We start from the raw sequence: 27,675 nt of genomic DNA, 5'->3' as shown, positions 1-27,675 counted from the left end.
TCATGCTCCATGTCCAGTTGACTTTCCATGGCAAGGCGGACCACCTTGTTCAAGGTCTGCATGAAGCACTTTGCATCTCCATTGGCTTGAGGCAAGAATGGGGTAATTTTGTTGATTAAAGTATTCCTTGAACTGGAGGTCTGTCAGTCTTGAGCTATCGTCAATCCCACTGGTTCCTAGGATCATCTTGAATTTTGGTATCATGGCCCCAGCAATGTGGCCTGGCTCGACTTCACATTAGTGTGAATAATCTACGAGGACTAGCTGATAACCATTTGACTGGGGCAGAATGCACCGACGCTCGGAATTATAGAGAAATAAACGAATGGGATAATAACATTTTTTGTACTTCATGGGGGGGTCCCACTTAATGGGGGGTCCCACTTAATAGGGGGGGACCACCCCACCCTCTTCTATGCCTTACCTTAACTATTAACCTTAAGACCACCCACCCCGATATTTTACAAAAATGTCGGGAAAATTTTCGGTAATTTCTCCCTTTCGTTATTTCATAGTCAAGCATTTCTTTCCCTTTGTTCGAGGGCCAGTTTCCTTGCTGTATCAGTGTGCCAGATCCCCTCTATCAGATGCTTGGTGCTAGTGCATATCATTTTAACTAGTTTGTCAATTTTGAGGAACTGCACATTCATAGTTGGGCTTTTGTTTTCAAGATACCTTGGCGGCCGTTGACCCAATTGGATGTCTGCCTTCCAGCAGGAGACAGTCGGAAGATCTTGAGAGTTCTCGGTTCCTAGTCCCAATTGGAGAGTCGTAATATTTTGTCCCCATGAGTGTGATCTTTATCTTCCAGTTTTTCGATGACTGGAGAAATTAGTCCTTTAGGATTTCCTTTGCAAATGCAGAGCTGTATGGTTTTGGGGATAGCACTCTCGACAATCATACACACATATTCTTCGGTGCGTTTGGCCTCTGGCTTTCTCATGGGCTGGCTTTAGTGTTTTGATAGAAGTTGTCTGGATTGTTGCTGCTGGGTTTTAACAAGGGTGAAGTCATAATCTTGTAGCTGGAGTCGCCACTTTAAAATTGGAGGTTGGTAGTGTTGGCCCTGTAAGGCTTGGTCGAAGTGGGTATTGTTTAACTACTAAATGGGTACCTATAGGTGGAATGGTTGGGTAACCTAGAGGACAATGACTTTATCAGGGAGTACCTTTGCTCCATTTGTTCGAGCACACAGCTGGAGGATTTACCGTTTGGGGAGGAGATCTAAAGTCCACATCCTCTACCATCTACGAGTAGTTCAGTTTCACTTTTTGTATGCATCAAAGTACGCAAGGTTGGTGTGGACATCTTGTGGTGCTCCGATCATTCCCACTGTACATTTTGGTTAGATCCGAGTGGTTACATCGGAGGTTTAGGGATAAAGTGTCTGCAATAGTTTGTCATAACAAGGAAGCTGCATAGTTCAGACCCGGTTATGGGCCACAGAGCGGACGTACATCACTTTCTTGCAATCGAAGATCTAGCCAAATAATTCCAAGGTGGGCTTGAACTACTTTTTTCATGCCTATTTTAATTAGACATTGGACGGTTGCATGAATCCGCCTGAAGTTGTCCTGTGACAGGGGTACATTCATTTGTCATCGCTAATATCAAGGCTGCTATCCAAGAAGGCAAGTGTGCTTTGTATTGGGTTTTGAAAAACATCAGTGGCTGGCTAAGTGTCTTTTGTATCGAGTCCTACAAGCGTGGAGAATGTGTCGATTCCAGTTTCAATTGATACCCATATTTCAGGACGTTTAGAAAATAATTTGGAGCCTTATTTAGGTCGGTTAGGACGTTGATCACGTGATGTGGGACTCTCAATTTGTCATGGTGGGTATATGGCGACACTTGCGCACTTACAGGGTAGTTTGGATCTACAGGCTAGGAGGATTGGGAGACGCATGGCGTAGGAACAGACAATGATAGCTCGTCTAGTTACTCAGTTTTGTTACATGTGGCAAGGGGTGTGTCATTGCCATAGACAGACCAGCTCAACCATGGAGCTCACATGCAGTTTCACAGCTTTCCTTTAAAGGCAACCTATTCCAGATAACGGACATGAAGTCCGAGTTGGTCTCCCAAGTCCGATTCATGCAACTGAAGGTGTAATGGACTAGCTCAAATGATTAGTCCGTCTTGCAGTTCAGCAGCATATTGGTGCAGACTTTGGTTATTAAGATTCAGTTTGTTTTGTGGTCAAAGGGATGAAAACTCCTATGAGCAAAATAGGAGTCTTGTCAAATGCGCATACACACTACTTTGCCCTTTTGCAGGCAGAGCCGTGAATTAGTCCGGTCGAATTTACAGATCAATAGTACGATGAGGCTCAGTATCAATCACCGCCAATACTCATTGTGCACCTTTCATTGTGGCAGTTCTATGTTATGAAGACTTTTACGTCACTGGTGTCATGCTTTTCAGGAGACGTTTTTGTCCATGGATGGTTTTATTCTCCTTACAGCAGCTTGATTAGGCGTTCATTGTATGTTGGGCAAAGACAGTATTTAGCTTATTGCAGTTCTGGCAAATGTGACCTTTACTGGACAATCACAGAGGTCATGGGGGGGGGGTCTCTTCCCCCAGCAGTGCGAGCACATGCACCCTGAGCCTTCTTCCTTTTTCCATTGACCATACCTGCTGGATTCATCTGGAGGATGTAGGAATTGCATAGTCTACTATTGTGTCAGTTGTGGCCAAGAGATCAAAAAGGACCCAAAGAAAAGGGTCCCTTTATCCAGAACGCGGAGGTCACTGTCGACAACTGTCTCTATGCTGCAATGTGGCTTGAACCCAGACAGTCTGGTAGCAATCCTTCCTGTATTTGGTTGTGCAGTTGTAAGGCAAAATGTTTCAATCACTGCCTTTCCCAAAAAAGGCAAAGTTGGTAATTGTCCAAAGGTTTGACAGAGGACTTGTATCCAGGTTCCCTTTATCACCAAACAGGCGTATCCGGCCTATTCGGAGTGAAAATCCCTTTGTGAGGGATGCTTTCAGCAAGCGAAGGAGAGGGAGGAGCACTTGGGCCGTAAGGAATGAGGAAGGAATAAGTTATCCTCTGTGTTAGGCAAGGACGCAGAACAACCCTCCCCCAAGATGGGCCTGAATGAACAATCAGATCACCTTCTGGGGAGGTATTGGCAAAGGTGAAAGTTTAGAAAGGACAGTCATCAAGTGCAGTTCAGAAGTCTTGATAAAGTCACATTTGTATACTGTGTGCGGAATGACGGGCTCAGGGACAGTGGAGGAACTTTGTTGAAAATGTTGGGGGGCATGACAACTGAAGAAAAGTTGCCCCAGCCAAATGAAGGGGGACAAAATAGTGTGCCATGAAACTTGGGGGGGCAAACACCCCTGCCCGCCCCCCCCCTAAAATTACGCCTATGCTCAGGGAGTGGATTGCTGCAATGTCTACTCACTAGGTTGTCCTTGCTTGTTTGAGGATCAGATCTAGTGGAGTAGTGTGTGGCTTGCATTATAATCATACTTTTACACAGCGCTGTCCAATGGGCAGGCTCTCGGGGGATACGGCTACACATCGGATGCCAGATCTCGGGACCCGGCCTGCATGATAATCATGCCTGTACCCCCTCTCTGGGTCACAGAGGCATATTTGACCTTCAGCGAAGCAAGGGGCCCTGATCTAATCTGCTCGTGTACGAGCGTACACAGAGTAGATTACATTACCAAGCCCAAAGCTTCGCCCAAGGACCAGGTTAATACACGCAAACCAGGGGCTCGGTGATTAGTGCCTTTTTCCTTGAAATGGAGTCTTATTTCTAGTCTCTCAAGATTGGGGGTCAGAGGAGTCATATTTCTAGGTTTATAAAAGATGGCTTGAACAGTATGCACACAAATATTTTAATCCTTATATTTATATATTTTTGTGCGTACCTTACTATGGTTTGTGTACTTTTCAAGCCATCTTTGTAAAGGAAAGCATTGTTGAAAGCCAAACAGGGGGGGGGGGGGGGGGGGAGGAAGGGAGACGCAAGCAAGTCGTGAATTCTTGCCCAGGATGTCATGTATCAAGAGCTCTTGCCATCATGGAGACTGCACCTCAGATGATGGGGCCCCCCCAAAGCAATTTTAAAGTGGCAACGATTTGGGTGCCCCACTGCCATGGAAATGATTTAAAGTGGAATTGATGCAGTGTGGAGTTGGTAAAAGAAGCAGCCTGAAAGAAAGTGCACCCCTTTGTACAGGGACGTCATTTAGGGGTCGCAATTGCGACCTCTGAGGTCTCCCTTGCGGCCTCTAAAAAAAATGTTTTAAAGTTTTTTTTGTTTTTGTGTAAAAAGCTCCTGGGCTGTGGCCAGCACTATGTAGCTCTTTACTTCTAGAGTGGCTGGCTTCTTGTTCAAGCCTCTTAAAACAAATAAAGAAAAAAGAAAAGAACATGGGTGCCACAAGTCTACCACTTTCAGCAATGGCCCTCAATAAGAATAGGAATAGCAAATGTGTATTTTTGGAATTCTATACAATAATTGCGAGACTAATTAAAAGTTTATTTCAGGCACACTTCTGGGGGTAAGTTACTGATTTAGTCTGTTCTTAAACACCTCAACTCAGCCTTTCATCCTTCTGATGTCGATACATGAGTACCAACACAGGTTGGGTGATATTGGGTGTATATTTTTTCTATATAAAGTGCTTAAGCATAAGTGCTATATAATAACACATCATTACCAATTGGTCATGGACGTCTGCTTGCATTCAGTGATTTGGTAATATGGGCCTACACACATTGATCTTAACGATACGTATGGTGATCCATTCTTGTATGAAATGTACATCACATTATAGTGATATCGTAACCATATTTTTTTCAGTGTACAATGCTATGTGAGGCCACTTCCTGTTTTGTCAAGTGGTGAAAGGTCGTGTTCCATCAGTTTCGGCAATATCACGTCGGTGTGGGGTCAAATGACATCACTTCCTGTGATGTCATCAGGGGGTCAAGGGTCGTGTGATGTCACTTCCGCTACCCCTGGCATTTTGGTGAAAGAGCGTCCCCGACTTTGTAAACATTTCCTTTGAGCAGAGTTCAACTGCCAGGTACCGGCCCACGTAGGATTTTTCCCATTTCCACCACTGCGTGTACAGTAATATAAAAACTGAATGGGAATGCAAAACTGCATGTCCAGTAGCACAAAATACTACCAAAGGAGGACTGCCCAAACATTTTTTTTTTAAATACATTTTTTTTAAAAAGTTTCCGGAGGGATCATCCCAGGGGCTAAAACCACATATTGAGATTAAGATCATTGAGGAAGTTGCGTGGACTGTAGTATGTTGGGGTGCTTTTTGCCAAACATCCTTACTGTTGATAATAGGAGTCCAATTTAGTTGAGTAATAGGAGTATCTGTTAATTACAATGCAATAAAAATATCCTAGTTAAGCCAATTTAAACCTGGTAGTGGGAGCCGGGAAAAAGAGGAACAAAAACAAATTAATCTCCCTGCCCTGGGCTTCCCACGTGAAAAGCGCAAGGCTACCCTGCAGCGAAATTTTGGGAGCTCTTCTCTTCCGCGGACTTCAACTGGCTTCCAAGCCTTTTAGAGGCGGCATTCGGCGCTCTATCAACACTGGGAAATAGGTGGAAACCGCGAAGCAGGAGGCTTTTCTTGCCAGACAGATGTTGCCACGGCCATCTGCAATGAAGCATGTTCTGGGACCATCAAAGGGACGCTTTTAGCAGAAGCGGCTACACACGTGCTGCTGGGATCATCCCATTGAAGCTGGTAAAAGAGGCGCTAGTTGACGCAGACACCGGGTCGACATAACTTGTAAGTGCAACGCACGCAATATAACCTTCAGGTTCCTCTTTAGACTTTAAAAATCTTCCAGGTGACTGCGAATGTCTCACCTCTACAAAGAGCTGATAAACGTATAAGACCATTTCTAAAATGATACACACAAAGCGAACACGTGACTTACCACATTGTGAACGCCCCAAAACGTAATGTTTTTCTTGTACATCTTCCGTAGTTTTAAACCGCTGGAATCCTAGAAGTCAACAGGGTTAAGATCTCTTTACCAGATTTAAAAAAAGGCCTAAAAGCTCACATTGTCACAAATGTAGAGTAGATACCAGTCGTCCTTGAAGTATGGGGCTCAAAAGGGGTTCGGGATTGAGGTTTCTCAAACTAGCAGGCTTCAAACAGCCCCTGTGTATTTTTTCGATCCGCAGTTCATGCTTTAAAACATGTCCTCTCTACAAGGAAGCAGCAGGTGGGGTATGGCTATGGAGGTGAAAACCGGGACACGCATGCATGGCCTCACGTTCCAAGCAAAAGCACAGCACTAGTTAATTAGGTGACATAAGAACTGTGGCGACGGGGAGCGCAGGCGCGCAGGTGAGCCCAGCCAAGATGGCCGTGAGCTCCTAAACCCCTTTAAATCCAGACGCAATCCTGTCGTTGCTTGGTCCGCTAGCGCCGTTTCCGCTGTGTGACCAATCGGGGTGCACAATTAATTTGGGGTTTCCAGCTGATGGAGATGATCGCAGAACACTTCTGGCAAGCCTCGGCCCCTGGAGCTGGTCTGCAGCTGGTACAAGGAAAGGTGGACCTTGGCAGAGGGGCGACAGCTTGACTGCTTGTTAGTGGGCACATTTACCCTCTGCTGCGATCCCTTGGTGTGGCGGGTGGAGAGGCATAGACAGGGTAAGGCTTGAGTGGGCAAATCCCACCCAAAAGCCACTCAGCAGCTCGGCTCAGTTTCAGCCATCGCAGCCCTTTTGAGGGTCAAGTTGCCATAACAATGCAATCTTAAGATTTATGCACTCCTGTCCACTGTGGACAGAGCAGCCAGGGAATTAATGGAGCAGAGGCTGGCTTCATAGCCAACCTAGGGCACCAAGGACGGATATCATTCACCAATGCAAACACCATTTAATTAATAAACATAATACGAACACAAATTAATTTGTTACATTAGAATGTACGTCTGAATATACTACAAGAAAGACCCAGCAGGAGTCTGCACGCCATCTTTTAGACCAGCTCCGATGATGCAAGAGCATCAGCACCCCATGCTATTGCAGAAGTGAGCCAAAGACAGCTCTGGCAAGCCTCAGTCATGACCTGCAGCACCATGGGCCATTTCAATGCACCTCAACTCGGATTTGCTTGTCCAGAACTGAAACCTGCACACAGGTCTAGCATCGTATCTCTATCCCGCTATTTCAGTACTGGGATCATCCACAAAGTTCTTCCAGGAGCTTCCTCACACACACGCTGCTCCGCTGATACCACTCGTGAGGTTTTCACTCATTCTAAGGAACTGCACGTTTTAAACTACATTTCCCCTCCACAAACATGTTCATTCAATGCACTATTTTCCACACCGTGGTCATTACATGTTTTAACACCTCATGCACAATAGGTGGTCCAAGATCGTCTTCTCTTTGCCGAGACTGAAGTACCTGCTACCCACAGATTTATTGGAAGTAGGGACAGACCCAATTATGGTCTTACAAAATGGTGAAATTTCCTAATAAGGGACAATGCATGTTTTACATGTGCTACTAACTATGGTGTTAATTTCAGACAGCACATCTGATGAGTGGGTAGTGCTCGACTGTGTGTGGAGGGGTTTGTAGTGAGGAGGGCACAATCGGCTGAGGCCCACAGGGGCACTGGAGCATGAACATTTTCTGGCAGGGGCATTGCATGTTTGACTGGAATTTTTGGGCAAAACCAACTTGATGAGTGTTATTACATGGAGGGCCTAGCTGGCTACTTCGCTACTTCGCTACGCTTAATCACTCCTGCGCATGTGGGGGCAGTAGAACAAACCCCTTGCCTCTGCAGGGGCCTTGCTGTGGGCCCAACTACATTAGCTTTGGGACCCACTTATTAGACAATCCTGGCTACGCCTCTGGGCGGGTGGATCAGCCCCGGCTCCAAAGAGCTATGCAACGTTGCAGGAGGCATGGATCACCTCCGGCGGTCAGGCGAAGGCGAATCGATATCTGCAGAGGATGGCAATATTGTGCCAGGAAGCGGGGCAAGCTACCATATGGCAGCAGACCCAGGATCAGAGGGGCGGGAGCAGCTCCCTGCAGAACACAGCAGTAAGCGGTGGTGGATCCGCAGGCATGCTCAAGAGATAGCAGGCTAACACTGGTCTGCTATGCTCCCTGCGAAGTGGAGTAACTTTAACGAAAATGTTGGGGGGGTATGAAAACTGAAGGAAAGGGGTGGGTTGGAGAAAGGGTGGATGGTGGCTCTGAGGGATAACGCTAAACCACGACACCACAAGAGTCCCTTGCAGATGCTCTGTCACAACTTGCATAAGACTGAAGGCATCTCTTTAAAATTCAATTCTAAAGACAAGCCAGTCTTCTGAAAGTTATACACCACAGTGTTATTAGAATCCACTGCATTAACAGTAAAAAAATCCAGTCTAGACAATTAATAACGCAAACCTTGCTTGATCAAGATGCCCAGAATAAAGTCATGTGACAGTAAGAAAAGGCTAGACTGGCTGCTTCAAAATGACAGTGAGTGTAGCCATGTAATATTTCATAACTGCCTTCTCGATGCCCATAAACAAATGCTGCACCTGCCAAGTGCCTCTCGTACACACACACTCAAAATCCATACCCATTCACCATGGACGGCATCATGGCCTTTCAACCTTTTCAAATAGAAGAGGCCTCGAACCTCAGGGATGGCCCCCAGCACCTGCCCCCATGTTGCCATTCAGCACTCAGCGGTCTTATAACAGCAATATATTAATTTATCTATTTTTGGTCTGGGGATTAAAATGTGTACTTTGCAGTACTAGCATTACAAAGTGCATTTCCTCTTCCCATGGGATACACCGAAGTGTTATTACCTCATTGCCTTCGAACACTGGTTCCTCCATATCAGCCACTTGCTGACAAAGAATGGTTTAGAGCTCTTCAGTGGGTATTTAGTGTTTAAGCTCCCTGCTGGCTTGTCGCCTCGAGATAATTGGCGGCTATTAACCTTATCTTTCTAACCATTATAATTATTATTTATTGATTTATAGGGCACCTAAGCCCGCAGGCATCAGGGCGCACAAACAAAAGCACAGTGGACAAACATAAAGGTATAGGACAAAAGCACAGTAAGAACCAGTGCATCGGGAAATGGCATTAGTTCAAGGTAGAACTACGGGTGCCTCAGGCTGTTTTTGCTCTAAGCAGGGCCCCCCCCCCCAAACATCTTCATTCCTGCCTGCCACCCACCCAGTGACAACCACAACATTCACAAACTTCATTCCACCCATAACATACAAAGCATTATCATTCAGACACAAAAGTCAACACACCCGAAATGTTGGTCTATGCTGACTTGACCTGGCTGAACTACACTGTCATTGCAGGACAGGACCTGACAAACAGTGCTTGGGGGGAGAAGTGCACTTTTTACAAGGGTCTGGCAATTAGTAATAATTTAACACATTTAATTGTTAGCACCTGACTTTGTATGCATGCATTTGAAGGCAATTGAAATCATGATGGGTGACTTGGTACTTGCATATCAGGGGAGTGAGCAGGGCATGGGAGAAAGAAGGCAGTTCATTCTCACAGTTCTTAAGTGTGTGTTTCTGACAGAGTAAACCGCTTTCAACATTTAAGCCGACTAGAATAGTTGTTAGAATATGCAGATGCACCCACAATGTTGGTCCCTCTCCCTGCGACTCCCGCAATCTCTAAAAGTTAGCCCTTCACTTAGTGTTAGCCCACAGTCAAGGCCGGCCCTAGATTTGCGGGGCCCTGGGCGGCAAAGATGTGTGGGGCCCCTCGCAGAAAATGATGTAAAAAAATGTCATTAATATCCATAAGGATCAAATAAAATTCAGATATTGAATGTCAGTTTAACTGTTAATATTATGGTTGTAACACTGTCAGGAGTGAGTCTTAGAGCAGCGACCGAGTGAGCAGAATCATTTGTAGAGAGGCCTCAAAAGAAAAAAGATTGTGATGAGGAAGAGCAGGACAAAGTAGTGGAGATCACCAGTAAGTAATACAAACATACCTAATGTGACTGCACGTTCAAAGGATGTAAGGGCAGAGATTCGCCCTGGGCCAGACAGGGCAAAGTAATTTTGCTGCAGGATAGTGCAATTTTAACAAAACCTATTAACCGGAAAGGTACTGAGGCAGTCGGAGTAAACAATTCTGCAGGTCTTAAAATGTCAGAAATAGGGCTTAAGTCCAGAAAAAAGTGTGGGGGATCATTAACATATGCTCAGGGACTGAATGTATCTTAAAGTGGAATACGCAATTTAAATTTAATTCAGCTGGCCTTTCCTATTAGAAGAACATTCCAAATAGAAATGAGCATTGTCATTCACAAAATGAATCAATACCAAAAACAAATGATTTTCCTAGAACACTGTTGTAAAGTATAAAAGGTGTGCACCCTTTTAACCCAAAAATCGGTTTTGTGGGTTAAAATCCTGGAGGGCAAAAACTTGAGCAAAAAGTTTTTTTTTGCATGCTGGCCTCAAAAACACCCAAGGGGATAGAGTTGGCACTGTGAAAAAAGTGGACGGACACTGTCAACCGACATGTAATCTCAGCTTGTACCCTGAAAATCTTCAGTTCAGCAACCTATCTTTCCACATCCATGGAACCAGGAAATCACCAAAAAAAATGTGCCCTCTGATCCTTTCCCCTCCTCACCATGACGTTTGGCTTTCAACAATACTCCGTTTTATAAATCGGACCTGAAAAGTACACACATCATAATAAAAGTACTCCAGAAATATAGGAATCCTTATTGAAATACGTCAAACAATACGAGTAGAAATGTTGCGTTATGCATCTTGAAGACTACAAATACCAGAATGCAATTTCACAGAATTCTAAAGAATGGCTCGTAGGCTGTCTTTGACTTAATCGTAACAAAAGATAAGGCGATATGGTAACCTTTTGCTTCTTTTGATAAAGGCATGTTTTATATTATGCGATCGAGATGTGACATTCTCCCCCCAAAATTTTTTTTTTCTTTAACACACTATGTGAACATATGAATACTATGGATGAATACTATGAATACCACCCAGTCCAGCACCCTGGCAGTGGCTGCTGACTGAGTCAGGCCACCAAACAGGGCGAGGGCGTGAGCCGCGCAGGGTATCCCTGCCACCCGCTTTATGTAATGGACAGTTCGAGCCTGGTCAGGCTCGCACTGTCCAATTCATTATGCAGCAGCTGCAATGTGACCCCCCCTGCCCCTGCCAAAAGATGGTGGGACAATTTGGCAGGCCACAAAGGTTGTTCCCGTCCGTACCCCCTATAATTATACCCATGTCCCTGCGGCCGGGCCATTTCAGTTTCAAACTGCTGGCAACAGTCCTATGGCCTGTGTATGCAGGAGCCGTCATCGCACAGGTACTACAGCTGATGGCCATTTAGACTGCAGTTGAAGGAAAGGGGCCTTTAAGGGGGAAATCTTATTTTCCAGCCCAGCGGGTATATCAGGACTCCTGTGCTGGCGCTCATACCCCTTGCTCAGCCATGGGTGCTGTGCTAGCCCAACTGGTATTATACCTTAGAGTCCCCGCAATGGTGACATTGTATTGCTGGACCAGGTAGGTGTTCATACATGATGGGGGAGAGCTCTGAAGTAACGCAGAGTATAGAACAAATGATGCTGTGGTAACTATGAAGGGGTATTGTGCGGGAGAGCCATCTTAGAAAACAGAGGGTAGTGACCAGTGACCCAGATTGGCAGGGCACCACAGCGAATACCTGAGGTGCGAGAGCCCTTCCTGGTGCGTTAACTGAGGTACCCCTCTGGGGAGGCGAAGAAGAGTTGGCGGAGTGAGTAGGCTCAGGATCTGGTATGACGTGCCCTTGAGCCTGATGGCCCGGGGGTAATTAGTTGGAGATGTCCAGGTGTAGACATACTATAGAGTAAAAAGTGGATGCTATGCCTGTTGTCTACGTGATTGGAACTGATGCACTGGTGAACCCAGAGGTGTTGCAGGAATAACGACAGTGGATTGGAGCTATTACAGGATGTCCAAAGCAGGCTTAGCAGGGAAACAGCAGTCAAAATTACAATTTGACACCTTCTCAGATCAAAAGCTACAAGATAATGGAGGACTACCCAGGTGTGAGCTCTCAGCCCTAATCCCAGGATGCCTACAGGCTAATATTGAATCACTAGATGGGAAGATGGAAACACTGACATGTAAAGTGGACCACATGCAGGTAAGATTGGATAAATATCGGGAGATCGGATGAGGTTGAAGGGTGTGTCTCCACGGTCGAGGATAAGTTGATGTCTACGTCAAGGGAGCTTGTTCTAGTAAAGAGCCTTAAAGGAATTGTCAGATAAACAGGAGGACCTCGACTCCAGGCCTAGAAGGAATAACCTGAGAATAGTAGGCATTCCTGAAACAGTGGAGCAGAGCTCCATGGAACCTCTGGTTGAATTGATACTACACGAAATACTGGAAGGAGGGGACTTTTCACCAGTGTTCATTGTGGAAAGAGCACCTAGGATACCCAGTGGTAAGAAACCGATGCCGGGTGTGCCATCTCACGCAATTACAGTCTGGATTCAGAACTACCGGGATAGAGATCTCGACTCTCTGTAAAGCCAGGGAGAGAGGAACTCTGCTGTGCAAGAGGGACACTATCCAGGCTCTTTCCAGATTTCACTGACAAGGTGCAGGCATCCAGAAGGACATACATCGACATCAAGAAGCAATTACAAGAGGGACATGAAATAGGTCATGCTATTCCCTGCCAAACTCAGAGTGGAGCATGAGAAACAAGTACTGTTTTTGTTTTTTCACACCCCGGATGAAGCCAACACTTTCATTGAATCGCTACCAAGAATCCCCAGGTGACGGGGGAATAATGAGTGAAGCTGTGATTAATGTGTGGTGTAATTGTTGACAGCTGAAGACAAATAGTTTGAAGTATAAGTTAATGACGGCAAGAAGCAGCGATTATTGTAGTGGGGGTACAAGAGATGGCTGGGTACTAAGCTGCCCTTGGGTGGAAGCCCAAGTTTAACAGGTGGAGGGGAGTTGAGGCTGGCAAATTGGCATTGCTGGCAGGGTGGAGATGTCCTCGATTGGGGTGAGAGTTCCACTTCCCGTGTGATATGGTGATGTTGGGGATGATCTATAACAAACTGGATAGGGATGCAAACATCTCTCATGGTGGGGGATGAGATACCTTAGGTCTGGAGATATGGGTGGCTTACGTGGGGATGTATAAGGGGTTGAAATGTATGACGTGGATCATCAGTGGTCTCAACTGCCCATCTACAGCCTGTAAGGTGTTACTGTACATGAGATGTCAACACGTAGATGTAGAATTTGTTCAGGAGACACTGGACTTTACTAAGGGAATCACAATTTGGGTGGGGGTGGGAATCCATCAGTATTGCTCTTATTCTTTCTATTCGAGGGGAGTCTGTATATTGGTACACAGTTTGGTTGGCTTCCGCCTGACCCATATAAAGACCAGGAGGGAAGGATGCTAGTGGTTCAGGGAGTCGTGCATGGTCCAGCAATCACTTTCACAACTATGGCACAAATCTGGATGCAGTGGACATGTTAGAATGGATTGCACAACTGGACTGAGGTTCCCCTGGTGTGCTAATTTGAGCAGGGGATTTTAATGCATTGATGAAACTAGAATTGGACAGAACTGGGGGGGTGCTGCAATATCTCATGAGATCAACTAGTAAGCTACAGGAATTATGCTGGGAATGGGAGCCAACTGATATTTTGAGGACTAGCCATGGGGATGACAAGGGATATATGTTTAGCTCCTCGGTCCATCCATAAACATCTCAACTAGATTACGTTTTTATTTCCATGAGGATTAAATGGTGGCTAGAGGAGGTTACTATACTAGCACGTACAATGTCAGACCATGCACTGTTGGTGGTGCTGGATGTGCCAAGATGAATGGGGGAAGAGACCAGCCTGGGTGTTCAAGAGTGAAGGCCTTACTGACAGTGTTCTCAGCAGGGATTGCACAAGTTATTGTTACCTTTAGCCAAAAATAGAGGTTCAGTCGCCTTGTATTCGGTCCTCTGGGAAACTTTTAAATGTGTGGTACACAGTGAATGTACTGCAAAGGACTCTCGGATGCTCAAATTGATACGGGGAGAGCTGGTGCACAGCGAGGCGTGCATCCAGTGCCTACAGGGGCACACAGCTGTATTGAACGACTCAGCTAAGCAGATCCAGTTAGTGAAAAAATGGGGAAATGTAGAGATGCGGCTCAAAGGGAAGTGAAGTTCTTGCTAGGAAAGTGGCATTTAGTATATGGAAGGTTGGCACCCTGGGAAATTGCTTGCAAAGGCAGCCAGAGTTGATGCTCCTAGGTCACATATATCATCTATCATGGAAGAGCAGAGGGCTCCGTAGTCTGCATATAGGGGTATTCTACAGGAATTTTGCGCTTTCTAACCCCACTTGTATTCTTCGCAGACTCTGGTTTCACAGTCCGAGTTAAGAGAATTTCTCGATAAGGTAGCGCTTTACTGGTGTAATGCAGAGGAAAGGGAATGGCTAAGCCGGCTCATAACAGGAAATGCTTCAGGCAATGAACATGCTGTTGTCTGGGAAGGCCCCCAGGCCGGAAAGTTTGACTTTGCACCCCACTTAGGTCCACATTTGTTGAAGGTCTATCAGCAAGCATTGCGGGAGGAGCAGTTACCAGACAGAGAAGCGGTGGTCAAAGTATTGTTGAAAACCGTGAAGGCTGCAGAGGACTACTCTTCATACAGTGCAATTTTGCTTTTTAACCAACAAGGTACTGGTAAAACTGTTGGCTACGAGGTTGGCCCCTCTGATGAATAAATGTGTTAAGTCAGATCAGTCTGTGTTTATCCCGGGGTGCAGTGCAGGTTTGGTTTAATGTCAGCGGTATATCTAGATGACACCATAGTGGCAGCGCTGTTGGACGCTGAGAAAGCGTTTGACTCTGGAATGGCCCTTTCTTTTCATGGTCATGCAGAGGATGGGGGACGAGTTTATATCCAGGGTCTTGTTGCTTTACACTTTGCTTAACGCTAGGATCAGAGTAAACAGCCACTTAACACCTGTTATATCATTGGAGAGGGGCACCAGGCATGGGTGTCCCATCTCACCCTTACTGTTTGTCGTAGCAATAGAGCCAATGGCCGAATTACTGAGAGATAGTCATGTGCACAGGGGGATTCAGCTATATAGCCATACGATAGTGGTCTCTTATGCAAATGACATGGTGATTTGTTTAAGAACCCGCAGAACAACCTTGTGCCGATCACGGCAGATGTACTGGATTCAGTGCTTTTTCCGCCTTCTTACTGACTGAGGATTTTGACAATGACTTTGCGTTTAAGTGGCACATGGACTATACTTGATATTTGGGGATCGAATGATATCAACGCAATTAAATAAGGGGGTTGGAGCAGGCCAAGTCAGTCACTGGGATGTGGATGGGACTCCCGCACAATATCTATGGCAGGATCTTGCTGGTGAAAATGGTTTTACTACCTCGGTTCCTGTATGTTTTTCTTAATGTGCCACTAGCGGTGTCCAAGTCTTACTTCTGTGAGGTACAATCAGTGTTCTTAGTTCATCTGGGCAGGTAAGCAACCCAGAGTGGCTCCCCAGGGGTTGGTTGAGCTGCTGGAGAAAGCAGGGTTGGCACTTTCTGATCTGGATACATACTATGAGGTCACTCAGGCTAGTTTCTTGGTGTAATGGTTTGGTAGGAGGGCAGATAGGAGGCATGTGGAGATGGAGCCGGACCCTTGCAGCACCATCTCCCTACTTCGAGCGTTATACCGACTATGCCCGATAGGCCATCTAAGGCACAGAATATGGTAGAGTTTACCTGCAGAGCATGGGTGCACATAGAAGGAGAAAGAGAAGAGGGGTGGGGGGTTTCTTTACTCTTAGTTACTGGTTACCCACATTCCGGGTCTACCATTATCAGGAGAGCTTTGTTATGTGCAGTGTATGCATCAGATGGGCTTTGCCAGGCACATCATATCATTGAGAGCTGAAAGAGTAGAGTGAACGTTACATCTTTGGAGGTGTTTTGATATTTCCAGTTATGGGGGGAGACTCCCCAAAGGGGTTGTTTCCAACTTTCCTGAAGGAACCAGAGAGCCTCCATATTAGATGAAATGATAAAAACTGTACACCAGGAGGGTAGTGTCTACCCTTTATAGTAAAGTGTGAGGCCCCTAGTGTTAGAAGCGGAATCATCTTGGGGAAGTGGGAGACGACACTAGGCACTGCTTTAACTGACGTGGTGTGGCGGTATTTCTGTGTGCAAATTAAGATGATTGATACATACATCAATTTTACTCCTGCAGTGTTACAACATTTTTCCTGATACCCCAGATCAATGTGTTTGATGTGCGGCTGCACCAGCAGACTTCTGCCATATGGCATGGGGTGGCCCTCCAGTGTATGAATTCTGGGAGGCCGTGTTTGGAGTAGTGAGTGATGTTATTCTGGAGAGAGTGGATCCTACACCAGACATGGATCTGATGGGATATACTAAACAAATTACTGGTCGTGTACAGAGCTTATCTGGATTGTTGTTACTTCTGGCCAAGAGAAGGGTGGTGATTGTGTGAGGGAAAGCTCAGTGACCTACAAAAGAACGATGGAAGAAGATATTCTTTACTGTAACGAGATCGAGACTGTATATGGAATGGGATCTGCACAGGCAAAATTGACTGAATTGAACCCTGAAGAGGAAGTGCCTTGACAGATGGATAGTGAAGGTTAGCGAGGATTGGGGAGGGAGATAGGAGGAAAAGGGTAGACTACGATTGGAGGAAAAGTACATATCCATTGAGACAGATGGCAGAAACATCTGCGGAATAACGAGGTTTATTAAGAGGGAAGTATGTGAATCGAGAACTCTTAACCACAAATGGAATAGGAAAAAAAGGAGAAAAAGAAGAATAAAAAAAAGAACGAACATTGCCGACTTCACAGCAAAAACACAAAGTATGGGAAAGGCCTTTGTCTTATTCAAAACAGATCAAATATTCATAATGCACTGGAACCCAGAGGCAGATTTAGGAGGTGCCGAAAGAGCAAATGCCAACTGGGTTGGGTCCCTCTGCTCTGCCTCACCCCAAAGACGGGACAGGGCTGCACACTGCCTCCCAGTAAGGTCGTAATTATACTGCCAACACCTCTCAGCATACCGTTTGCAATGCTAAGTACTTAGTGGTGGGAACAGGCAACTGGCAGTGACATTGTTTGTGACGCTTTTATTTTTTTGCCCAAGATTTAAATAAGCTATTTGGACTGCGATTTTTAGGTTGGAAATGTTGGGGTACAGAACAAGCTGCGTGAAACAATGTCACACATTTTTATTTTACTATGTCTTTACTTGGCATGCTGGAACTTGTAGGCTTCCTTTCAGGATGGGGAAAATAAAAGCAACTAGCATACTCTTTTGGATCCACATGTTTCTACAATTGGTCAGGTTTGGTTGCCGTGTAACTTGGACTTTTAAAGCCCGTTTTATAAAGCAGATTATTTCAGCACTTCAAACCCAAACATCACAATTTTATCAAGTTGAGCTGGAAAGATGCGTGGTCAAGGATCTAAAATTCCAGACTCAAATCCCACCTTTACCAAATAACCAAAAAGTGTGATCGTGGCCAAATATTTTAGTCCTACTGTGCCTCATCTCCCTACAAATGATTCAGTTCACAGCCTACACCATTACAAAAAAGGCCTTGCTCATGCTGGACTAGTGTTGCTTCTTATAGGATGACCGTGACCCTTCATGTGTTATACAGAGAAGCAGATGTTGATTTCAAACGTGCGTCACATTTTAGTTTGCTGTTCCACCCAGTAGATCTCTTCTGCTGCACCTGAGCACCCCCACTGACCTCTCAACGAAAAAGTGCTGTAAAAATACATTTTGGCAGCAAAATGTCTTTTATAGCCACAAAAAGTCCAATTCCATGCTGCAGTATTCTGGGGGAAGAGTTATGTCTTAAAACAAGAGGCCAGCTTCCATGCAGCCTGCTGGTGGTGTCATGGAGGTGTTGCTGGAGCTGACATGGAATGGGGGCGGAGGCCTTGCTGCTCGGCCCTCACATGCAAGGGGGCATCATCCTCGCTTCTTCCCAGTCAGGCCCAAAAGGCATTGTGGGAGTGAGGGGTATGAATTGTACAAGAGTGATCGTTAACTGGAATGGTGGTAACGAGCAGTGGATGGAAGGTGACTGGGGGTGAAAGGTGCATTTGGGAGTGAATTGAAGAGAAAGGGGAGAGCAGATGTGAAGTTAAAAAGTGAGAAGGTGGAAGTGGAGAGCAGAATATATTGTGACTGGTATGGAAGAGTATGCAAGGATGAGGGGACACAAAGGAGAGGGAGCAGATTTCCCACTTGCACAAGATGAGTGATCCTGTGCAAATCACTACGGTCAGCAAAACCTGTTGCAGTGACCAGGCTGTTTGTAGGCAGTCAAATCCCCAAACATCACCAATGAATATAAACCCTGAGCATTCCTCGCAGCTGCACAGTGGAGGCAGCTTTTATAACAAATGTAGTGGTGGTACAAACTATTTACATCATTGCTGTTTGTGTCATTGCCCACAATACCAAACACTCCAAGAGTAAAACTGAGTAACGTGTTGGCCGCTCCATCACAATATTACCTTTGCAGGCGTGGTTTAGGCTATGGTCTTGCCAGCTTGTGTTTTTGGTCATTTAAAATATTTAACTCCTTAGAATTGGTCAGACTGTGCAATACATAGGGGCATTTTGAGATGTGTGGGCTATAGATATCCTACTGTTTCACAGTAAAAGTCCAAACCAATATTTAAAATCTAGTTCAAGTAAATATTACTCATAAACGTAACTGTTATGCATTGTGTGCATACTTTGCAGTTGGTTCTCCTGGTAGTGCTTAGCGTGAAGCTAAATGTCAAAGATAATTGATAAACCGAGCAGGTATGCCATTTGCATGCTTAGCGCTGGCAAGCTGCTGTAAAGACTGGGACACCACAGGCCTTCCTTCTATGGCTTTGGGTATCCATTCACAGGTTTCCTGATTCACTTGCACATTTGGATTTACTCTTTGCCATTTTTACTTTGGTCAAGCTCTTAATGCTTGCATTTTTTTGGTGACTACAGCACTCCGAAATGGAGGGCCTGGGAGGGAAATTAGTGCTGGCTTCTTATCATTTTACTGCCCACCTGGGGGAATTCTGTGCTCGACTTAAGCATAGGCATGTGTTAAACTTTGTAAGATACATCATTTTTAACCTTTACTTTTCTGGAAATACCCTCATTTTTGCAACGGTATAAAAAATAAAGCTCATGTTTATTTGAGAATAAAAGTGATTTCTTAATAATGTATGAGTGTGCTAATTATAAAGAACACCAATGAAACTGTTGAGTCGCACCAATAAAACCAATGAGGTTCTGGCTGTTTTGCATATGAAAGAGCATTTTGGGAACATAAAAATGACAAAAATGCTTTATATCTGTCAGATATATCATGAGTATTGGATGACAGATTCACGAAATACCTAAAGCATGTTGGGTTTGGTATAGATTTCCTTTTTTTCCATAAAAAGGAAAGTCACCCTAACAATAAAGCCATTGTAAATATGAATGATATATAAAAGTTCGGCCAGCAAAAACTTAAGCTGTCAGAGTGGAATGACTGCTAACAGCTTGAAATCACTTGCACATTTTTGTGGCTCAGTGCAACACTTTATGTTCAAAAAATGACAACGTTGAAAATACACATAAAATGCTGCTCCCGTGGCAATCTGGCTCCCTAGCCCAGGGTCTAGTTGGCCTTACTGTAAAAACGTCTATGACAGAAAGCAAAATGCAAATTCAGGTGCTGGCTAGCAAGGGGCACCGAAAGCAGGTTTTTCCCTTTGCTTTCATGAATTACAAAAGATGTAAACCAATCCGAGTCAAAGTAGCTGCTTGATGTCCTCCTGCAATTAGGGGTGTCCTGTTGCCAATCACAGTGCTCATATTTCTAGGAGTATCCAACATGGTAGTGGAAGCAGGGCTATTGCCTACTGACGTGTTTTTAAGCAGCAATTTACATGGTCTGGCTCAAATAAAAACATGGAGGCTTTGAAGGATGAAATGTAGATGAAACAAAATGGTTTGGACCAGGGCACTCAAATCAGCTAAATCAAGAGTCATGGTAGAACCGACCGGAACTAGTCGGCAGAGCATGGTCCAGTCGAAGTACACCTAACAGGTCAGAGTAGAGGGAGATGGATGGGTGCTGGGGCCTTATGCAAGTTTAGCAACAAGGAGTTAATACGGCCTTACCGGCATACTCTCAGAATAGACCAGAGTCTGCTGTGCTTGCAACACATTTACTCTGAAACATTTTCATTAGCATGAACAACCTGATACTTTTTAAGCAATGCTGGAAGAGCTGACTGTGTACTGACTGCACAATTGATTTTGTTGTAGCGGGCAGTGCAGGTTATTAATACAAGACAACCATGCTGGCTGTGAATATGTGCATGCTAACAGTAACTTCATAGCACTAAACCTGTAAGAGTATTATGTAGGTCTTCTGATGTTTCGAAGCTGGTCAAACATTACATTTACAGTGAAAAGTAAACAGAATTGAATATTTTGAAAGCTGATACAAGCAATCCGACAGTGGAAAACAGTCAGACTCTCCAAAGTGATGTCAATTAAAAGCAGGGCTGGGGGATAGAGAAACTAATACGCTACTGGGAGTGCCAATGAACATAAACAATGATGGCACTTTGGGTCTCATTAGAAGTTTGGTGGCAATTCAGTGGTAAATACCCAGAGATACTATCAAATGTATTTACCGTTACCACCACTTGATCTGGAGGAATTACTGCCGGATTACAAGTGGCAGCATGGTGGTGTTAGTCTCCATTTATGGAGTCCACAGGACTCCATGAGCATTTCAGCAGAATTACCGCCTGCAGTAATTCTGCGTCGTTTTCTGGCAGTAAGGTGACGGAATTTCCTCCAGCATTTTGCTGGAGGTTTATGCTACACCTTACCTCCAAACCCATAGTTCAGCGGTGCAGTAATGTGGCGGTAATGCAGTAGCTACTTTGAAACCACTGCATTACTGAGCACATAATGAGGCCCTTGGCCTGCGGTGCGCTTGCCCTCCAAAGGCCTACATATGCTCCAGCCAAGCTAAGTAGACTACCCTGCAATCTTAGATCTTTCTCGGTCTATTGCTCCGGACCTCCTGGGAAAGTCTGAGATTGGCTAGTGAGCATGCTGGGCTTTCCTGTGAGTGGAGACTTTCTGCAATGGGCAAAAGTGGTGTTTATGTTGTGCAGGCCAGCAAGAGCAGCTTTTACCACTTTATATTCACCTGTCCCTTCCACTGCCATACAAGTAACGCTGGTAATGAGCTATTTACGAGTGCAAAAAGCAGGCAAGTTTGCAAAGTGCATCCCCAGTGCCTGCCACCACTCCACAGCTACCATATGGTTACTGATAAAATCTCTTAATTGTGTAAGAGTCATATGAATGAAGATCTATCCACATGCATGGGAGATAGCAGGCTGCATGGATCTAGAGCTCATGCTGTGCCTGTTCCTTTGCAAGTGAAACTAGCACTATCGAGGCCTATGCTGTGCAATTTGTGAGGGAGCTTGCCCTGGGTCTGACCATGTTGCATCTGTACTAGTTTAGGAGGAACCCCTGCACTGGCCTCGACAATGCTTTACCTGTATCAGTATGCAGTGGAAGCTTTCACTCATCCTGTATGTGCCATGAATGTACCAATTTGAGTGAAGTGCGCACAGGCCCTTGCACTCGGTTAATCTAACAATGCTGTATTTGTGCATATTTTTTAGGGAAATTTACACTGACCCCGACATGCTGTGCCACTACCTGTTTGCACTGAACTTGCACTGCTCTGGCCTGTATTCTACCCGTTTGTGAGGGAAGCTTGAAGTGACCCTGCACGTAAATGTATCTGGAAGGGAACCTATCTGGGCCCTACACATGCGGTCCATGTACCCATGTGTTAAGGAAGCATGCACTAGACCTGTTCATGCTTGTGTTGGAAATATGCACTGACCCGTCTACTCTGTACCACTTCTCGTTTGTGAGGGGCACCTGCATTGACTTGTTGCCAGGCAACTTACACTGGACCATGCTGAACTGAAAGGAGTTTACTCTTGCATAAATGGTGTATGTATTTGAGATGGAATCTTACACTAGCACGGTCCATGCTGCATTTACACATCGTTGTTATGGAAGCTAGAAGTGGCTCTGCAATGCTGTACCTGCTTGTGGAAAATGTCCACTAGCTCTGCCCATGCAGCTCCTGATTTGAGGAAAGATTGCAATAGCCTGGTCTATGTTGTGCCGGTTTGAGGAAAGCCTGTGCCTACCCTCCCTTTGCTGTTACTGCGTCTGTTTTTTCTCTTTGTGAGGGAAGCTTTTGCTGGTCCTGTGCATATAGTACATGCATGTGCTTCATTTGTGAGGAAATACTGCATTTGTGTAAACTTTGCAGCACTGCTGCCTAGACATGTGTTCCTGTGTCAGGAATGTGGACCTGCGGCTTCCATGTTGTATCTGTTTGGTATGTGATAGTCCTTTGCAGTGTTTCCAAATACGATGCATCTGTCCATTGTGTGATGGGAGTTTCAACTTCTGCTGTGTGGGTTGTCTTCTGTGTGTGACTAAAGTGTGCACCGTTTGTGCCAGTACTGTACCTGTTCAGCGAGTTAAGGAAGCGGTGCGGCAAACATTCCTGGAACACAATGACTGACTTTAAACAGCAAACTGAGTAGTACCAGGAGTATCTTTTCTGGGGAATAGGGTGTAAAGAATATTGGGCAAGTAAAATTGGTTAAAACTCACAGCTGCATTGCACACGAATAACCCCCAGCCCCCTGTTTGGAAAACGTAGTTAAAGCTCTGTTTTCACCACATCTCCAATCCATTTCATTGTGCCCTGACTGGGAGGCATAATCACTGCCCTATTTTCGTACATATGGCCCTTATGGCAGTTGTAGATGGTAATCAACCTTGCCAAAGAATTTTCACCAGGTGGACACTACCATAAAGACCACGTGGTGTTTCAGGTAGTGTAACACCTGCTTGGGGATGGCGTGGCCAGCTCACTCCTGTCCTCCGCTCCATATCTGAGCCACCAAAGGAATTCCCTCCATGCACCTGTGACTGCAGTGGAGCAAAGTGTAGGTCTCTGCCATCCGTGACACCTGGAAAGAAGTGTGGGGGCTACCACCACCCTGAGCTACCAGTGGTGGTAGCAAAGCTACTGGCAGCCATCCTCTTAATTCAGTGACTCAAGCAGTGGTGTTTGCCTCTTTAGTGGAGGCTTAAGTGATGTAGGTGGAGGCAGGGCAGAGATATGGCAAGCAAAGCCAGTGGTGGTCCCACCTCCAAATCAGGGGTGCACGCAGAGAGCTAGTGGGGTTGTGGGAAGAAGCAATGGCAAACAACCTTTAAATAGACGTACGCCTACTACTGTATGCCATCAAAGTGGCTTGTAATAGCCACGAAAACTGCCTCACAGAGGCACACGTGTGTTTGTGGAGTGCGGGGTGTTCGAAGAGGATGTTTGGGGGTCATTTTCCTTTCTACTGGTATCAGATATTTGCCAACTTGTATTCTTCCTGGTCTAGTCATAGGTTCTACTCCTGCATGTATATTATGTATTCTGTTTGTACGAGAGAGTGATTTAATATAAACTTTTTGAAAAGGTCTAAAACATGATGGGAGAAACTGCAGCTTGTGAATGCGGTGGGCAAGACATGCATGTGAAGTGATGAGGACACATGTGGGATGACAAGTATAGTCAGGACACGTGGTTGGCAGTGGGGGTGGCAAAATTACCTTTTGCCTAGGTTAGACCAATTCCTTGTAGCAGCCCTGCCTCCACAGCATCCAAACAGTGCTCCTTCCCCAAATCTTACACACACGCATGCTACTCCCCCACAGCATCAACACATACTTACCCCCAGCATCCCCTCCACATTCTCCTACTCCGCAGCATCCCTTAACTCCCTACCCCGTACAACATACCTGCACACCGACATGCTCCTCCCCCACACATGCTCCACCAACAGCAGCATCCCACCCACACAGGAGCTCATCCCCCACAGCAGCATCCCCGCACATGCTCCTCCCCCACAGTAGCATCCAAAAATGCTCCTTACTTGCATAGGCTCCCTGCAGCATCCCACAGACAGCACGCACCCCTACACACCTCCATACCCTGCCTCATGCACATGTGCCACATCCCCCCCACATATGCCCCACCTGCATCCCACTCACCCCTGTCTTCATCCACATACATGCACTCCCCGCATCCCACAACCCAAAAACACCACCTACAGCATCAAAAAAGCACCTCTACACACACCTTCTGTCCAGTGAGACAACACATCCTCTTTTACAACACACCAACTCTTCTGTTCAAGCCCCCAACACACCCATACATACAACACCCCTGGCACCCAAAGCACACCATCGTTCTCTGGCTGGCACCTAACAGATACACCCCAAACCAATGGCACGAAACAAATCCTTCACTCGGGTCACCCAACAAAGAAGCACTCTTGTTCCAGCCCGAAACACATGTCTCCACAGTACTTTAAGTGGGATACCGAATCAAAGGGGAGCGCTGCAAAGGGTCATGGCAAAATTGTGTTGGCCGTGGTAAAGGAAGTGGGCCTTAGGCTTTGTCACAATGATCCCACTTCCCTCTTCAGTTGGCACTAAAAGCACCAATGAGAAGGCACCGAAGCTACTGGCTGATTTGCATACAATTAAAGAGAATTTTGGGAACGCAACAATAAACACATTTCAAGTATGAGCGAACCCTAACAGTAAAAGGACTGCAAACTAGTCATATAAACCGTTTGGACACAGTCACCCAAGAAAAACCCCGAGAAGAGGACACACCAAGCCATATGGAGTCGGGTGCCAGCTTCCGTTCCCGTACTTCTGTCACAGCCTATTCACCCACCCCTACCTCGAGGGCCACGTGAACGGCGGGCGCCTACCTGCAGGGCCCGGGAGGGGGCATCCTCGGCTCATACCATGTTTGAGACTTCGACAGGTTTTGGTGACTGCCAGGGCTCTGCCCTACCTTCCCCCGCCCATTCAAAGCCACGTGCCTCCACCTTGCCGTGGAACCAACACCGTGTCAACCAACAATAGCAAGGACAAACCAGCTATTCAAGATGCTGGTGGTATGTGCCATTAAGTGCAGCGCCGGCCATTGGACCGGATTTTCCTGATTCCGGCAAAAAATAAATCGCTGAACGGATCTCGGAAATCCATGTGTGCCCTTTAGTGTAATTGGTCTGCTTTTGTCATCGGGACCAAAATCGAAAGTCCGATCGGAACCCTTCTGAATATGCCCGTTTATATTGTGCTAGGGTACAGCTTTGGACGTTTAAAAGATGTGCACCTTTTATAATTTGCTTGCAATATTATGGGAAACACACCCTTTCTTGGGTTAGTTTCCAGTTAATGTATTAATTCATGGCCTGAAATGGGTTTTTTTACGGGGAAGGGTGGAGAAAAATGTCTTGAGTCAAACCCTCCCATTTCCCCTGGCGTGATCCCACAGTCAATTCCCATTTCCAGCACTGATTAAATGCACAACTTACGTGCACATTGTGACTGCTCACTACGATGCACATGGCCCCCGGTGTCAACTGGGCAGAGTATCCAGGTAGAGTAACACTCACCTCGCCATATCTACATGTTATTTGTAACAGGTGTAGTGGCGCACACGCCATGGGCACCGCCCCTTGTTATGTGCGTGCGTGTGTGTGTGTGTGGGGGGGCAGTCAGCGTGTCACGGAAACGGAATAGGGGTAACGTACTCACCCTGCCCAGGTAAAGCGCCTCGAGTTGCTCGTCAATCCACTTCTCGACGTCCAGCCGCTTCTGCAGCTCCTTGCGGTCATACTTCACAGTCACACGCGCCTGGCGCTTCTGGATGCCTCCATGCCCCCCCGGCTCCCGGTTCCCCCTGCAGGGGGAGGAATGCAACTTCCCCAGCACCCTCTTCCCGAGTTTCTGGGCTGCCATTGCACAGCGGGGGTCGATATGGCAAGCACCCCGCGTCCAGCTGATTCTGTGAGCTCCCCTGTCTGTTAGGGAGGTTATATTTCTCAGCGCCGGGATGTTTAGAAGGAAGGAGCGGGGTCCCCGTGCCGTGTAACGGATAGAAACGGCAGGTCTGTCTTATTACGGAGGGAGAAGTCCCGCGGGGTAGGGTGGAGGATCGAGCTCTGGGTCCTACTACAGAAGCTCTTTGTGCGACGAGGTGGAATGCTGGCGGTCCGAGGTAGGTAGGGAGAGAGGGTCCTCAAAGGGCTTTCAAGATGTTGATGGAAGCTCGCGTGACAGCACTCTGGAAACCTCAAGGGGGGAGGATGCTGCTCGCTCAACCAGACTCCACTTAGTCTCCCCCAGGCTCCGGACCGTGCTCTGTGCGGGCTGCGCTTTGCAGCCGGCATTTATAAATGCCGGGCGGCGAGCGAGGCGCAGCGCCTCCTAGGTCCCAACGCCTGCCTGTCGCGTGCGATTCTCGCGTGTATTCTGTGGAAGGCTGATTGAGACCAGGCCAGTGCTCGAAATGGCTGGGATTAGCATAGCTCCTGCTGGTAGCTTAAAACGAACAGTTACCAGAAGCTATATAGGGCTCCTGGCCAACGGGTACCTTACAAGAATGAATATGTGGCGTTATCTTTGAGTGCTTGAGAATGTAAATAAAGAAGAATTAGGACACATGTAAATATAATGAATCAAACAAAATGGGCAAAAAGTTAGGGTGCATCTCACGTGAAAGTGTACTCACTCCTAGTTCCCCAGCGCAAATACTCACTCCTAGTTCCCCAGAGAAAGCTCCTGCCTACTGGGTAAATGGCAGAGCCTCAGGAGCTGGTTTTACCTCCTGCTCCTTGAATCTGAATTTCGAACCCCGCAGGGCACACCACCAACGTCCCTTACCTGTGTACGAGGACGGGGGAGAGTGTATTTTGGTCGTTTACACAATCCGCTATCTCTTCCTTGTCTGGTGGCTGGTATTTTTTCTGCTTGAAGGGATAAACATGTCCCATGAGTGTTCCAGCCTCCAAGCTTAGTGAATAGGCTCAAATCAAGGAGTTCTAGGAAGGGAGGGGGCATTCCCACCACCCCAATATTTTTTTAAATAAATCATTGGTTAAAATTGTGCATTTTATGAAAAATTGGGCAATATGCCATGCTGTGGTCCAGTCCATTTTGTATGCTAACACATTAACACATGCAATAGATTCCAGGTCACCAAAGGTGCAGGTGCCTTTTTCCGAGTCCTTTGCCAGTATTCTGCTAATGTAAACATATTTTGATGTAGGCTGTACCCAAACCTGTCCATGCTGGCTGCACTGATTTACACCAAAATCCTGCTGCAAGAACAAACTCATATATTTGTTCTTATATATGTTCTTGATTGGGGTGTTCCAAAATACATGTACACTCTTGGTTTTGAGTGTTGTTTCTTAATTTTATTCATCAATTTGTTCACACTTGTTGCATTAGTAGGTTGTAAAGATTTGGGCATGTAGACACACCTGGTACTGTGCTTTGTCAATGGATCATATAATTGTATGTATTTATGTTGTCAGGGTTTGCTGCATGCACACAGTCAATGTTACCGTGC

The 27,675-nt window shown here is 46.1% G+C and overlaps 1 protein-coding gene across 1 annotated transcript in view; it reads right to left on the bottom strand.

Annotated features, from left to right (window-relative positions):
* The window catches only part of PPP1R14A (protein phosphatase 1 regulatory inhibitor subunit 14A), a 292,837-nt gene extending 266,353 nt beyond the window's left edge, over positions 1-26,484 (bottom strand). Inside the window, exon 1 of the mRNA XM_069644532.1 lies at positions 25,857-26,484. Coding sequence (XP_069500633.1) covers positions 25,857-26,060 — 204 coding nt within the window. The 5' untranslated portion in view covers positions 26,061-26,484. The remainder of the gene's footprint in view (positions 1-25,856) is intronic.
* Between the last annotated feature and the right edge of the window lie 1,191 nt (positions 26,485-27,675).

Source organism: Ambystoma mexicanum, chromosome 2p, assembly GCF_040938575.1.
Source record: "Ambystoma mexicanum isolate Mex_15411 chromosome 2p, UKY_AmexF1_1, whole genome shotgun sequence".
In the NCBI taxonomy this organism is placed as follows: domain Eukaryota; kingdom Metazoa; phylum Chordata; class Amphibia; order Caudata; family Ambystomatidae; genus Ambystoma; species Ambystoma mexicanum.
Note: the sequence above shows the minus strand (reverse complement) of the source record. Positions and strands in the feature narration are given on the sequence as shown.